Raw genomic sequence first — 14,498 nt, 5'->3', positions numbered from 1 at the left:
GACGTCTCGGCACTGCGTAGATTAATTAAAACGATTTAAGATGGAGGAAACAAAAATTTGTTACAAAAAACTTACAGAAAGGATCAAATAATAAATGGGATTGCAGCTTTTCAAAATCAGTCCATGTTGCTGCTTCCATGATTGTGTCCAAGCTCTAAATTTTTTTAGACGGATGGCAAAAACAGATCTAGTAAACCTATTCTCTGAGTAATTCATTATGATTGAAATAAGAGTCACTGGTTCTAAGATCACACCAGTTGGGAAAACTAAGCATTAAACCACAAGAAAAGCTAAATTATGTCAGCCCATAACTTAAACATCCAACAAGCACAGCCTTTCACACCTGAGAAAATTTGCATTCAGTTTCAGCAGCTAATATGCACAAAGAGAACCAGCATAGTTGTTATTACCACCATCATGAAACTCCATAGCTTGATAAACAATGGATTTCCTTTTACCCAACAGTTTAAATTCTCTTATTATAGCTTTCCACATAGCTGTTGAACCATAAATGCTGATACTGAATGAAAAATGGTAAAAATTATAACGCCAACAAGGCAAACTCGAAATTGATTATCAGACTACCACATTGCTGGAAGCCATTGAGATAGAAGTCCTTTAGGCTTGAATCATCTCAAAAATGCACTATGCAGTAATGTACTTCCTTGAAGCAGATGTTCTCTTCGCAAATAGGTGAAGGTAACGAATTGGGCGGCACACAACTATAAACGCAGCGTGAGAATGGGTAGTACGTAACAGGACCTGCAAAACCAATAGTTAATACTTTTATGACACAAAAAATGATCTTTCACAATAGTTCCATAAACTTTTACACTCACTTGCGGCAAATGGAATTTAACATTCTCCTTTTACTTGCTGGTCGTGACACGCGCACAGAGTATACCTTATTGAGACAAGGATATTTTTCGAAATAGAGTCCGAAACTTAGAGAACCCATTTGACATGCAACTTCTTCCAACCGTATGCAATCATCATCAGTGACATCTCTAGGGTTTCAGCACCATCTATTGCGCAACCTCAACACTTGCCCGCCATCTAGTGAGCAACTTCTTCTGTATTCAACGCCGTTTGTTGAGCATTTTCTCCAACACTCAATTCATCTATTGCGCATTTTCTGTATCACTTCAGTGCCATCTATTGCGCACTTTTTGCATCACTTCAATGCCATCTATTGCGCACTTTCTGCATCACTTCAATGCCATCTATTGCGCACTTTCTGCATCACTTCAATGCCATCTATTGCGCATTTTCCTCAACGTTTCAACGCCATCAATTGCGCATTTTCCTCAACGTTTCAACGCCATCTATTGCCCATTTCCTTTCAGCGCTATCTGTTGTGCAATCCCCTGGTATACGACGGCTTCAACGCCCCATGGTCTGCTAATTTCCATTCCTACCTGATGTGCAATTGCTTTCAGCACCTATTGTTGAGACAAATGTCATGTGCCACTGCTACAGAGTTAAATTTTTTTATCCACTCTGATGCTGTTTGTCCAAATCGAGAATATGCTAGGAACAAATATTTAAAAACGTAACGGCAAAACTAGTTGAAGGACGAAGTGCATTAATTCTTTTTCGCAAATTCAAGCACAGGTACCTTGTTCTGCTCCGCATTGATTGTGTTGATATGTTATTCGAGAGCGTCGTTTACGGGGCGGGTGGCGCCCTTTCAGCTGCCATTTCATACGATTAATTCCACGCCCCATCATAGCTGATCAGGGAGGAGTTCAAAATATTGCCATAACCAGTTACTCCGCAGCGCGTTGGTACGTACGTACTTCGTGGGCTTTGGTTGTGTGAAGATAAGCTCCATCCTGCATAGACGCAAAATATAGTAAAAATTGGTTTTTAGACGATTCAATCACTACTACGAATACCGACCAAGGGCTCCTTTCACAAACAGACGCTTTTCATTTGAATGCTATTCCGACATTACCTTTTATTTGCATATCATGTTCAATGCCCTACTTGAATCTTGTCTTCCAAACGTTTTGTATGCAACAGAAAACACTTTAAAATTACAGCAATGGTATTAAAAAAAAAAAACAAGCAAATAAGCAAATAAAGAATTATTTACCAGTTTTGCCTTCGCTTTCAGCTGTAACATGAGATTATTCAACTACATGACTGTAAATTCAGCAATCTGTTTAAATGTCAGAAACCCAAATGAATAAATCATTTAATTCCAAATAAGCCCAGACAAGAACTTAAACAACTACCCAAATTAAGAACAAACTACCAAATTCAAGTGTATATCTTGTATGAGTAGAAAATATCAGCTGTTAATTATAGGAGAGTTTGGGGCATACTTTCACCTAGGTGTCATTTTTTTTTAAAGTAGCTGTTATTCAGCAGTAAATTCTGAATCATTAAACCCCCAATAAGTAAAAGCTCTGAATGCTTAGCTTCATGACAGGCAAACATTAATTAAGTAAGCTTTTAAGCTGAATATTAGTTTTACATCTCATCAGGTTCTACAAATACTATAAATGTTTAGCTAACATTTTTAAGTTTAATCTGCACCTACTTGCCCTTATTTATTAGCTGATGACTGTGGTGAGATTTCCTCCATGTGAACCTGGTAAACGATTTTTATTATGGCGAGCTGTTCGACAGGCGAAATGATGTCTGCGCGAAACGCGCGAACCGGAAGAACTATGCTCACGCAGCATTGCCAAATATCACATTGGATAAAAAAAACGAGCCAACAAAAAGAAGTAGGAACATCATTTTCCATCTGGTGGCCATAAGAATTACTCTGTAGTAAAGAATAAAATTTGTTCAAGATTGTTGCGAATTAATTCAAAGGAAATCAACTTTTTTCTTATATTTTGCAGGTTCTTTAATATTTTTTAAAATTGCTTTATGATTCGAGTTTGTTGCCTGTTGTCAATTGGGTAACCAGTAAAACTTTTTTTTTATTGCCTTCAACTGAACATTCCCTTTTATTAACATGCTGCTATCTAGCGTCAATAAAAATTTTCGAAGAAGTTTAAAATCTAGTTTCAATTACTTCAAGATCTCTACAATGTAGAAACGTCTGTTATACGGACAAAACGTTTAAAAGTTTTGGAGAAAATACATTCGAAGAGTTTTGTATTTCATTGAAAATAGTTACGTCTAATATATTACAAACCCCTCTCGCGAAATGATTATAAACAAAGAAGTGGCTCTGCTCTAACAACACGCAGTTGTTAGAAATCCGTTGCTTCCGCAGTTCCTTCGTTCAATCGGCAAACAATACTGAAGTCATGCATCCTTAATTAATACGCGGGTTTGCTGGAGTAGGTTGATTCAGGGTAGGCGGGTTTGGCGTAAGTAGGCTCAGCGGAAACAGGCTTGGCGTAAGCGGGTTCAGCGTAAGCGGGCTCGGTGTAGGCTGGCTTGGCGTAAGCAGGCTCGGTGTAAGCTGGTTTAGAGTAAGCTGGTTCAGTGTAGGCTGCCTTAGAGTAAGCGGGCTCGGTGTAGGCTGGCTTGGAGTAAGCTGGTTCAGTGTAAGCTGGTTTAGAGTTGGTTGGCTCGGTGTAGGCTGGTTTGGAATAAGTCGGCTCAGTGTAGGTAGGCTTAGAATAAGCTGGCTCAGTGTAGACAGGTTTAGAGTAAGCTGGCTCGGAGTAGGCTGGTTTGGAGTAGCTGGGCTCAGAATAAGCAGGTTTGGCATAAGCTGCTTCAGTAACGTAGGTAGCCTCAGTTGAGTAGGCAGACTCAGTGGTGTAAGCGGGTTTGTAGGCGGGTTTGTATTCCTCGTATTTGGCTTCACCTTCGTATTTTACATCGGCGACGTATCCGTTCTCATCGGCCTTGTAGGTGACAATTTGGGTGCGACCATCGGGAAGAACGACGCGGTAAGATCCAGTGACGACTTTGCCATCGCTGCTCTCTTTGTGTGAAAAGTCCTGGTAAGTGGGATCGTCCTTAACTTCGTAGGCGAAGCTGAATGGCATCTGTGGCTGTAATAATCGTACGCGCAAATGATGAATGATATTTCGTAAAGCTGAATTTTATAACTTAGTCATACATAATCTTCTACAGCAGGCTTGCTGTATGATGGCTCTTCGTAAGCTGCTTTGGGGTAAGCCGGGGCTGGCTCTGAGTAAGCTGGAGCTGGAGCAGAGTAAGCTGGAGTTGCAGCCGGGTAAGCAGCTGGAGCTGGAGCCGGATAAGCAGCCGGAGCAGGATAAGCAGCCGGAGCAGGATAAGCAGCCGGAGCAGGATAAGCAGCCGGAGCAGGATAAGCAGCCGGAGCTGGGTAAGCTGCCTGTGCTGGGTAAGCAGCCGGAGCTGGATAAGATGGCTTAGAATATGCTGGAACATCGGCAGCCATAGCCACAGCAAACAATGTGGCCATAAGAATGAACTGGATGGTGGGCATAAGAGAAACACGAATTACAATTGGCAATATTTCCTTGAATGTTCCAAAAAATTTTCCAAGCTATGCAAGTTAATCCTCAATGGAAAATCCTAGCGGGATAAATAAAATGCTGCTTTTTCAGAAAATGCAGGGCTATGCCGTTGATCACTTACCTTGTTCATGTTGATTGTAGGTGTGTATTGGTTCGTTCTGCAAAGGAACTGATGAATGAAAACGAACTTGGTCAGTCTTTTATACCAAAAAGCTCAAGCCCAAGGCCGTAAGTGATTGCGTATATCACTTCAGGGCAGCGAGGGCATGCTTCATTTTGCGACACAAAGTTAGTGAACGTGAGCAGAAAGAGAGCGTCCGCCTATTCCCGATACCCTGAATCACGCGCTAACGCGCGATTCACAGTGAGATAATTGCCAAATCGCTGAAGGTGCCAAGTGAAAAAAGCCCTTTCCCACTTCCAAGTCGACCGGATGCAAAAGAAAGGGAAAGCACGATGACGATGTTCCCCGATCACCAATGCCATACACGTCCGTTTTTTTTTTCTTATCCAACGCGTGCTTAACCTACGTCTCCAATGAGCAGTAATCGCAATCCCAAAATCCCCACATGACTAAACATCAGATATAAATCTTTATTTCGAAAGAACGTACTACATGAAAGAAAAAAGAAAAAGGAAAATTTAAGTAAGGCAATTGAACTGTCGATAGTGATTGCACTACACGACGTCGTTCATCATCTGACAGAAAGATTTAATGATAAGATTTCTCGGCCATTTGCGTGACCACTTACACTGCAAACCTTGAAGAAACTTGTCTGCATTATAAGATATTAAGTGTTAAATTTGGTACAAGAAAGTGGCAGTTAGAGCCTTCGCACTACTCTATATAGAACACACCTGTTCCCCTTTTTTCTGGATAACTTTTAACTGCTTTAAACGCAGTTGGTAATCGTAAGTTTTAGTTCATAAGAGGTGGGTAGGCCTCTTTCTTTTTCTATTGTCAAGGTAGTGCAACCCCAACCTTGAAAAAAGGAGCCCATCGTTACGACAGCACACATTTTTGTTTGTTAGAGGAACAATACAGTTATTTCCAGTTTTCTACTTTCGATTGCGTTTAGTTTCTTTTACGTCATAAATGTGTTGCGAGTACAGACGCACACATTGCCACATACTTTTCATCAGGTAAAATGACGTCAATACTTTGTCAGGGTGTTGGTACTCAATTTCTATTTTCAAATTGAGACAAAGGTAGGAAGAGACTGTGGATGAAACGCGGAATAAACACATAATGTTACGGCTGAATGACATAAGCTTTTTGTTACACGATTAAGTTATACGCTTCAATTCGATAGGCAGCGTACGGTTACTTACGCACCTGAGCGAAGCATAAAGACAATTGATAATACCTAACCACAATGGATGCCCATGATTGCCCCGAATAAGGACCCATCATTGAAATTTTAAAGACGATTGGAATTGAAAGGGTTCACGTCTTGTAATTATTCCTTATTCTTGCGGTTGTGTTTCTCCTATGATTATGTAAACCCATATTTTTTTTTTTCAAAATAAAGGGTGGCATAGTAAACCGTTTATTTCAAATCACTTTGTTACTTTCTTTAAAAACATTTCATGGTTGGCGGATGGTCATTGTTAAGTATCCTGCCTTTGTGTCTCTATCCGTTTGACAGCTGTCCTTTCATGCAAAAAGAAAGACTTTCAAATCTTGAAATCGTTTATGATTTGCCTTTAATTTCTATGAATGAAATGGAAACCTGTGGGTCGTCCTTAAATTGTGATGAAATGAGAAAGCTTTTAAAAGTCTGCGTCCTAGTTTGTATATGACAAATAGCTTGTATTTCATTGAAAATAGTTATTACGTATTATAAATTACAGATTTATCTTATGGAATAATTATAGAGAGGCAAAGGTGGCTCTGCTCAGAGAACATTCACACCGCAGTTGATCAAAATCCGTTGCTTTTCGCGTTCCGTCATTCAAATGAGAAATGCCATTCAAGTCATACACCTGCGTTTAATAGGCAGGTTTGCTGGGGTAGTTTGATTCAGGGTAGGCCGGCTTGGCGTAAGCGGGCTCTGTGTAGGCTGGCTTGGCGTAAGCGGGCTCGGTGTAGGCAGGCTTGGAGTAAGCAGGCTCGCTGTAAGCAGGCTTAGCATAAGCGGGTTCAGCGTAAGCGGGCTCGGTGTAGGCGGGCTTAGAGTAAGTCGGCTCGGTGTAAGCTGGCTTAGAGTAAGCTGGCTCAGTGTAGGCTGGCTTAGAATAAGTGGGTTCGGTGTAGGCGGGCTTGGAGTAAGCTGGCTCAGCGTAAGTGGGTTCGGTGTAGGCTGGCTTGGAGTAAGTTGGTTCAGTGTAGGCCGGTTTGGAGTAAGTCGGCTCGGTATAGGCTGGTTTGGAGTAGGTGGGCTCAGAGTAAGCTGGCTCTGAGTAGGCTGGTTTGGAGTAGGTTGGCTCAGAGTAAGCGGGTTTCGTGTAAGCCGCTTCAGTGACGTAGGCAGCCTCAGTTGAGTAGGAAGATTCAGTGGTGTAAGCGGCCTTGTAGGCAGGCTTGTACTCGTCGTATTTGGCTTCACCTTCGTACTTGACATCGGCGACGTAACCGTATTCGTCAGCTTTGTAGGAGACGATCTGAGTGCGACCGTCGGGAAGAGCAACGCGGTAAGATCCGGTAACAACGTTGCCATCGCTTTCCTGCTTGTGGGAGTAGTCATTGTAGCTAGGTTCATCCTTGACGGCCCACTCAAAGCTGTACGGCATCGGTTCCTGCTCCAATTGATCGCACATTATGATTAGAAGAAACGTTGTGTTTTCTTATTAGGAATTTTAAAGCTCACGTATTCATATTTCGGTTTGGAGTAGGCTGGTTCGGCGTAGGCTGGTTCGGCGTAGGCTGGTTCGGCGTAGGCTGGCTTAGAATACGCTGGCTCCGGGTAGGCTGCTTCAGTGTAGGCTGGCGCTGAGTAAGTTGGAGCTGGGTAGGCCGGAGTCGTGTACTCGGCACCAACAGCCACAGCGACCAAAGCAGCGAGAATAACAAACTGTTTTCCAAGTCGATTTAAGTCAAATTGAATGAATTTTCAACTACTTTGTTTGTATTTTTCCAAGCTGAATTTACCTTGTTCATGTTGAGGAGAGGAAGGCTGTTCTGTTCTTGGAATGGAACTGATGAATAAACTTGGTCGACACCTGGTCTTTATATACCACCCAAATTCAAGGCTGCAACACATAATTTTCTTGCTGAACCCCACTTTTCCATTTCCCGTACGATACGTGTAAGTAACGACTATAATTCCTTCAAAAAAAAAAAAAAAGAATGACTATCACTTCGGGGTTGGGTCTCGTATTGGTTTCTCCACCATCGTCTACACAATCGTGAGCTTGTTAGAGTACATACGAAAGCGGCCATAGCTGCGGCAATGCCGAAAAATCTCAGGTCCTTTCACTTTCCCCCGGCTCTTTAATTGTTTGGTCCGCTGTGTTCTTGAATCACGTTGTTCGCCACCCAAACGAAATTTTTCTTTGTTGTGCTATTGGAATACATCGATGAGGAATTCCAACAACAATTTCACGAAAGTGGGTGTCCAATCTTCCGATATTCCGTCACACATAAGAATAGGTCTTTTTCTGTTTTCCTTCGGTCGTTATGAGGGAAAAACGTTTATCTTTTTTTACGATCGTTTGGTGATTAAATCATTACCGCAAACTGGCCTTGGGCTATTCACCTACAATTCATGTTGTACAACATTCTTAGTTAAGGTTGCAAGTTTTTTTTTCTTCATCAACTTGCTGCACTATATAGTAAAAGGAAGCATTTGATTTACATATAAATGAATTGCTAGTCGTGAAGCGTGACGACAATGTCTATAGGCAAATCTAAAATCGCGCGAAGACAAATTGCTGTACCGCGATTAAGAAATGTCAATTCAAGGACACGTTTGTCACCTGTGTAAATTGTCACGTTTGTCAACTGTTTTTTTTTTTTTGTTAAGTAAGATTAGACATGGATTCATTTGTCTTGCATGTTTGCCACTTAAACCAGTTAGATTCGTTATGGAAACAAACTAGAAGGCAATCAACGGTGGGAAGGAGACGGATTAGATTACTTTGGGAATTTACAACAATTGACGTCCTGTTTAGTTGGAACTACTTGTTATTTTCCTACAATTTGCCGTGACAGATGGTGCAAGGCCGACAACCGTTACCCTAGTTTATCGTCTAGAAACGGTAGACAAGGTCAAAGAGGTAGTCAATTTTGGCGGACGATACATTGTGCTAACGATTTCGTACAAGCGCGGCCCATTCGTAAAAGGGATCGGAAGACAAATTTGAACCCTACATAGGAATGGAAACGTTTTGTTTTCGTGGGGCGGCTCTATTGTTGTTGGATCCAAGGTTGGAATTTTTCCGAAATACATTCGATTTCGTAATATGGACACTGGGAACTAAGCCACCAAGGGCGATTCCTTGCCACCATCATTTTCAGTTACAGTTGATTTAACATTATAGATCAAAATCAAAAGAAACTTACTTCGATACGGTTATTAAAAGCAGATCTTCAATATCTAATCACTAGTTTTGATTCCATGTTTTTATAACTTGTTCTTATTTGTTCCCGGAGTCATTGGGATTGGCGTACTATCAATTTTGTTTCATTTGCAGTGTGTACAACCGCTGGCCATTGATAGTTAAACGGGATTTAAGCGTTAATTCACGAGCTTGAATGGGTACTCTAGTTAACCGATTTCTATAAACTAATAGCTTCAATTAGAGCGAACGATAAATTGCGTGAGCTTGTACAAACAATGCTGCTAGGCTTAGTTTCCCCGCATCAACATTCCCACTATGCAATTAAAGCGCTTGTGCCCAACCTATTTTTCTTTTTACGTTTGTAACTTTGCAATTGAGATTCGTATGGAAAGACACATACCGTATTGACGCTTTCGACGAACCAGACGTCCTGCCGGACAACACCAAGTTGACATAGGAAAGCAAAAGAACGAGAGAAGTAGAACAAAACTTGAAATCGAAATTTGGATCAAATTTCGTACATTACCGTTAATTCCAACGCCATCATAATAAGCTTACTCTTCTTGAGAGACGTTATCCCAAAGGTAAGCTAAAAGAAAATTAGAGATGCGAATTGTTTGTGTAGTTCTCTGATCAAATTTTAAACTGTTTAAACATATATGGTTTGGGCATCCGTTGAAGGCAAAATGCTATTGAATTATGTCGATCTTTGCTAATCACGTTAAACGAATGATACCTGTATACTGTACCCCGTGATTTCACATTGTAGTTCACTACATTACGTGCGGAATGTAGGTTAACTGGTTCCATTAGCTTCTGCTATGATTTTGTCATGTATCTTAACGTCTAACCTATAGTGTAAATCCTCTTAGCATGGATGGTTTTTACGCGTTAAAGATTGATGTTTTAACGTGTGCATTCCAATGTCTCCTGAACTTGCCATGCCTGTAAAGATCATGGATATAAAATGCAAGGCCAACGTACCATAAGAAATATTTAAAAACAGGAGAAATCTGGCCTTGCCATTAGACGCGAGAAATGTATAACCATTTAACAAGCGGTTTAAAACACTGACCTAGAAAAAAAAAGGATATTTTAAAGGAAAAAAGGAAAATACTTGCAATGAAATGAATCTCCGGCTTTCTCTGAGTCAAAGGCAGTCATCAACAATGATTGCGAACTGGAACACTTGTGGAGGCAAGCACACATTGACAAAAGCTCCATCATTTCATTAACTAATTTTGTGCGAATGACATCAAATCATCGCTCGATGACTATAACTTTTTCCCTGGCATTATTTTCTGTTCACGTAATAACGTTTGAGTTGCACAATAGGTTAATCCAAACTTGAACTGGAGAAAGTTCCATTGTACAAGAAGGAGATACTGATCAAAAGAACCTTAAACCTTAGTATACATCGATGTTACTCCACTTTTTAGCTAAAAAGACGTGTAGGAAGAAGTGACATCAATCTATACTTTCCCCAGTGGAATAATTTGGACTTCTCTTTAATCCCATATAGTGCAGGACTTGCGGTGAAAGCTCCTGGAATTCTCCATTTCCTGCCCTTAATAGCGAAAGGAGAGTCATATGAAGGAAATAGATTTTACTCTTTTCCTAATGAGAGAAACCTGGTGACCTAAAGTTAAAGCAATGGAGTGCTTAAGTAATAAGGTGAGTATCTTCTTCTTTCAACATTAGACTACCAATAGATCTATTGCTTTCACTGTATGATAGTCGATAAGAATTGTCCCAATTCGAGTAAAACTATAGATAATTTTAATTGTATTGGCAAAGCGGTGGTTAGTATAATTATAAGAACAATTAGAAAAACTTGTTATCTTTATAAATAAATTGTGAGTGCACGGCTGTTGTCGCACACATTGAAGATCTGCATCCATAATTTAAAGGATTTCAACAGCCGTGGTGGTCACAACATCTGTATCAGTTGTTGGCTCAACTGCTACCTCAGTTGTCACGACATCAGTGATGACCTCATCGGTGGCTGTTGGCACGACATCTTCCGTAGCCGACTCAGTAGCTACCGACCCAACGATTTCAACAAACAGTTCGGTAGTTACTGCGATAATGTCTTCAACAACAGGTTCAGCAGCTATTGGGATAATGGCTTCAGCAACCTGGGCAATGTTTTCAGCAATAGGTTCAATTGCTACTGCGCCAGTGTTTTCAGCAACAGGTACAGCAACGACTGGGATAACACCTTCATCACATGGTTCAGCAACTACTGGGGCAATGCCTTCAACATCCGGTGTGACGGCTTCTGACGTAAGATCTTCAGCCACCGGTTCTTCAGCTATTGGGACAACATCTTCAGCAACAGGTTCAGGGGCTTCTGTGGCGATGGCTTCAGCAGCTACTGACGTAATGTCTTCAGCTAGCGGTTGATCTGCCACTGATGCAATGTCTTCGGCAAAGGGTTCGGCAGCTACCGGAGCAACGTCTTCATCAACCGGTTCAACAGCCTCAACCGAAATATCGGGAGTAGGTTCAACCAAATCGAACACATCGGCCTGTTGCTGTTCAACTTCTACGACAGGTTTAGTTTCCCCTTCAATAGTAGCTGGAACAGGGTAGCTTGGCTTCGGATGCAATGGGTAAGAAGGAAGAGAGTACGTGGGGTAAGCTGGAGCAGGGTAGGCAGGAGAAGAAGGCTTGTATTTTGGAAGGGTGGCGAGTTTGACATTAACTGGATAAGCGAGCTTAAGGTTGAAATGTTTAGGATAAACGCGTGGAGCGTTAGTAGGCTTAGGGTAAGATTTCTCTGTGGTGGACGCTTTATGGTAAGTCGGCGGAGCATAGGTAGGTTTTGGGTAAGATGGGTCTGGGTAGGAAACTTTCGGATAGGCTGGAGGAGTGTAAGAAGGTCTAGGGTAGACTGGTGGGGTGTAAATCGGTTTGGAGTAAAACGGTTCTGGGTATGCCACTTTAGGGTGAGCTGGTGGCGCATAGGTAGGCTTGGAGTAAGATGGTTCTGGGTAGGCCGCTTTAGGGTATGCCGGTGGAGCATAGGTAGGCTTAGGGTAGGAAGGTGCTCGATGGGGATCTTTAGAGTGAGTCGATGGAGGGTAGGTAGACTTGGGGTAAGATGGTTCTGGATTGGGGTACGATGATTCTGAATTGACCGCTTTAGGATAAGTCGATGGAGCGTGGGTAGGCTTCGGATAAGATGGTTCTGGATTGGATTCTTTCGGGTAAACCGATGGATCGTAGGTAGGCTTGGGGTAGGATGGCTCTGCATCGGTTGCCTTGGCATACGTCGGTGGAGCGTAGGTAGGCTTGGGGTAAGATGGTTGTGGATGGGCTATTCTGTGGTAAGCCGGAGGTGCGTAAGTCGGCCTGGAATAAGATTTTTCTGTGTAGGCAGCTTTAGGATAAACTGTTGGTGTATAGGTAGGCCTAGAGTAAGATGGCTCCGAATAGGCTGCCTTAGGATCCGTCGGTGGGGCATAGGTAGGCTTGGGGTAAGATGGCTCTGCATCGGCCGCTTTCGAGTAAGCCGGTGGGGTATTGGTAGGTTCGGCGTAGGATGGCTCTGCATCGGCTGTGTCAGGGTAAGTCGATGAACCGTAGGTAGGCTTGGGGTAAGAGGGTTCTGGATTGGCTGCTTTAAAGTAAGTCGATGAAGTGTAAGTAGGCCTGGGGTAAGACGGTTCAGGATTGGCCGCTTTCGAGTAAACAGATGGGGCATAGGTTGGCTTGGAATAAGATGGCTCTGAATCAGCCGCTTTAGGGTAAGTCGATGGGGCATAGGAAGGCTCGGGATAAGATGGTTCTGGGTCGGCTGCTTTAAAGTAAGTCGATGAGGCATAGGACGGCTTGGAGTAAGATGGCTCTGAATCAGCTGCTTTGGGGTAAGCCGATGGGGCATAGGAAGGCTCGGGATAAGATGGTTCTGGGTCGGCTGCTTTAAAGTAAGTTGATGAGGCATAGGACGGCTTGGAGTAAGATGGCTCTGCGCCGACTACCTTAGAGTCAGTGGATGGAGTGTAGGTAGGCTTGGAGTAAGATAGTTCTGGGTTGGCTGCTTTAAAGTAAGTCGACGAAGCGTAGGTAGGCCTGGGATAAGATGGTTCTGCATTCGCCGCTTTCGAGTAATCAGATGGGGCATAGGTTGGCTTGGAGTAAGATGGCTCTGAGTCAACCGCTTTAGGGTAAGTCGTTGGTGCATAGGAAGGCTCGGGATAAGATGGTTCTGAATCGGCTGCTTTAGAGTAAGTCGATGGAGTGTAGGTAGTCCTGGGGTAAGATGGTTCTGGATTCGCCTTTTCGAGTAAACAGATGGGACATAGGTTGGCTCGGAGTAAGATGGCTGTGAATCTGCCGCTATAGGGTAAGTCGACGGAGCGTAGGTAGAATTGGCTTCCTTCGAATGAACCGGTAGGTCATAGATAGGCCCGGCGTACGTTTGCTCTAGATCAGCCGCTTTAGGATAAGTCGATGGAGCGTAGGTAGGATTGTTGTAAGATGGTTCTGGATTGGCTTCTTTCGGATAAACCGATGGGACATAGGTTGGCTGGGGGTAGGACGGCTCTGCATCAGCTGTTTCAGGGTAAGTCGACGGAGCGTAGTTAGTCTTAGGCTCGGTGAAGGAGGCTTTCGGGTAGGCCGGGGCAGTGTAGGAAGATTTAAAGTTTGTTGGGAAAGCATATTTGGGCTTTGAGTTGGCCGACTTGGCGTATTTGAACCCGAAAGGTTTGTCCTTTCCTTCGTATTTAACGTTAGCCACGTAGCCGTCACTATCTGCTTTGTATGTGACGATCTGAGTGCGCTTATCAGGTAGCGCAACGTAATAGGCTCCATCAACTCCTTGGCCGTTACTAGTCTCCTTGTGTCCATAATTGTTTGAAGTCTCATCGTCCAAAACGGTATACTCAAAGCTGTACGATGCCGGCTGCAATCGTCAAATACATCCAAGTGAACTCTTATTGTTACATCAAAACTCATTCATTTTCTTTTTTAAAACTTACGGAATCGTTAGACCTCACATAGGTTGGTGTATAGGCCGTACTCTTGTAGTCCGACGCTCGAATGTTCGGCTTACGGTGGTAAGTCATAGGTGAATACGATGGCTTCGAGTAATATGGCTTTTCAGAAGCCAAAGCAACAGCTGCCAAAGCAGCGATAACGATGAACTGTGAAACAGAAAAAAGAACCAAAATTAAATGCAATCCTCTTTTTTTTTTTATTGCACATCATTTGAACTCTACTCACTTTCATGGTGGCTAAGAGGAAATGCGGTGGGTGCGATCGAACACAGATGTAAACGCACTGATGGGATCTCTAGCGGAGTGAGTTCTCTTTTTATACGTGATCCGGGCACGTAGTGGCAAAACGCCGCAATGGGCGGAGTGGCCATTTGCGTATACATATCTTGCATCGTTATAGCAAGTATACCTTTTTTACCCTAACATGGACTTCTTATTTCCTATTCGGAGAGCTGGGTGAAATTGTTAGGAAAACCCTCACTTTCTTTTTCTCTCATCCACCTTAACCTCTTTCCCCTCATCATTTGTCTAACCGTTTCTTTCTTTAGATCGACTTTTTATTGCC

The 14,498-nt window shown here is 42.7% G+C and overlaps 3 protein-coding genes and 2 long non-coding RNA genes across 8 annotated transcripts; all 5 read right to left on the bottom strand.

The window, feature by feature from the left end:
• Positions 1-431: 431 nt before the first annotated feature.
• On the bottom strand, positions 432-974 carry LOC130690092 (uncharacterized). The gene is made up of 3 exons (XR_009000886.1): positions 840-974; positions 586-762; positions 432-520 (listed from the first exon to the last, which is right to left on the bottom strand). It is a non-coding gene; the product is annotated as an uncharacterized LOC130690092 (long non-coding RNA).
• Positions 975-1,627: 653 nt separating this feature from the next.
• Positions 1,628-2,653, bottom strand: LOC130690090 (uncharacterized). Its single transcript, XR_009000884.2, has 3 exons — positions 2,549-2,653; positions 2,099-2,164; positions 1,628-2,031 (listed from the first exon to the last, which is right to left on the bottom strand). It is a non-coding gene; the product is annotated as an uncharacterized LOC130690090 (long non-coding RNA).
• A 447-nt stretch (positions 2,654-3,100) lies between these two features.
• Positions 3,101-4,678, bottom strand: LOC130690039 (adhesive plaque matrix protein-like). Its single transcript, XM_057513002.2, has 3 exons — positions 4,546-4,678; positions 4,040-4,378; positions 3,101-3,971 (listed from the first exon to the last, which is right to left on the bottom strand). Exons 1-3 carry the CDS (start codon positions 4,552-4,554, stop codon positions 3,285-3,287), a joined length of 1,035 nt encoding a protein of 344 aa, XP_057368985.1. The 5' UTR covers positions 4,555-4,678; the 3' UTR covers positions 3,101-3,284.
• A 1,542-nt stretch (positions 4,679-6,220) lies between these two features.
• LOC130690044 (adhesive plaque matrix protein-like) lies at positions 6,221-7,611 on the bottom strand. 4 transcript variants are annotated; one of them, XM_057513009.2, is made up of 5 exons: positions 7,516-7,611; positions 7,235-7,438; positions 6,847-7,163; positions 6,757-6,801; positions 6,221-6,711 (listed from the first exon to the last, which is right to left on the bottom strand). In XM_057513009.2, the coding sequence occupies exons 1-5, from the start codon at positions 7,522-7,524 to the stop codon at positions 6,417-6,419; spliced, it is 870 nt and encodes a 289-aa protein (XP_057368992.1). In that variant the 5' UTR covers positions 7,525-7,611; the 3' UTR covers positions 6,221-6,416. The 4 variants fall into 4 exon arrangements, with proteins under 4 accessions (XP_057368992.1, XP_059351526.1, XP_057368991.1 ...); XM_059495543.1 differs by having other exon boundaries at positions 6,757-7,163; XM_057513008.2 differs by having other exon boundaries at positions 6,221-6,801.
• Positions 7,612-10,831: 3,220 nt separating this feature from the next.
• On the bottom strand, positions 10,832-14,165 carry LOC130689465 (adhesive plaque matrix protein-like). The gene is made up of 4 exons (XM_059495599.1): positions 14,160-14,165; positions 13,916-14,080; positions 13,324-13,839; positions 10,832-13,210 (listed from the first exon to the last, which is right to left on the bottom strand). The coding sequence occupies exons 1-4, from the start codon at positions 14,163-14,165 to the stop codon at positions 10,832-10,834; spliced, it is 3,066 nt and encodes a 1,021-aa protein (XP_059351582.1).
• Between the last annotated feature and the right edge of the window lie 333 nt (positions 14,166-14,498).

The sequence above is a fragment of the Daphnia carinata genome, chromosome 6, assembly GCF_022539665.2.
Source record: "Daphnia carinata strain CSIRO-1 chromosome 6, CSIRO_AGI_Dcar_HiC_V3, whole genome shotgun sequence".
In the NCBI taxonomy this organism is placed as follows: domain Eukaryota; kingdom Metazoa; phylum Arthropoda; class Branchiopoda; order Diplostraca; family Daphniidae; genus Daphnia; species Daphnia carinata.
This window is presented reverse-complemented; position numbering and strand designations above follow the sequence as displayed.

Coding starts and splice junctions, on each gene's coding strand:
- LOC130690039 (XM_057513002.2), bottom strand. Junction 3,972..4,039: donor AGCCTGCTGTAGAAGATTAT/GTATGACTAAGT, acceptor CGATTATTACAG/CCACAGATGCCATTCAGCTT.
- LOC130690044 (XM_057513007.2), bottom strand. Junction 7,164..7,234: donor CCAAACCGAAATATGAATAC/GTGAGCTTTAAA, acceptor CAATTGGAGCAG/GAACCGATGCCGTACAGCTT.
- LOC130689465 (XM_059495599.1), bottom strand. Junction 13,840..13,915: donor ATGTGAGGTCTAACGATTCC/GTAAGTTTTAAA, acceptor TGACGATTGCAG/CCGGCATCGTACAGCTTTGA. Junction 13,211..13,323: donor GGCCTATCTATGACCTACCG/GTTCATTCGAAG, acceptor TTACTCGAAAAG/GCGAATCCAGAACCATCTTA.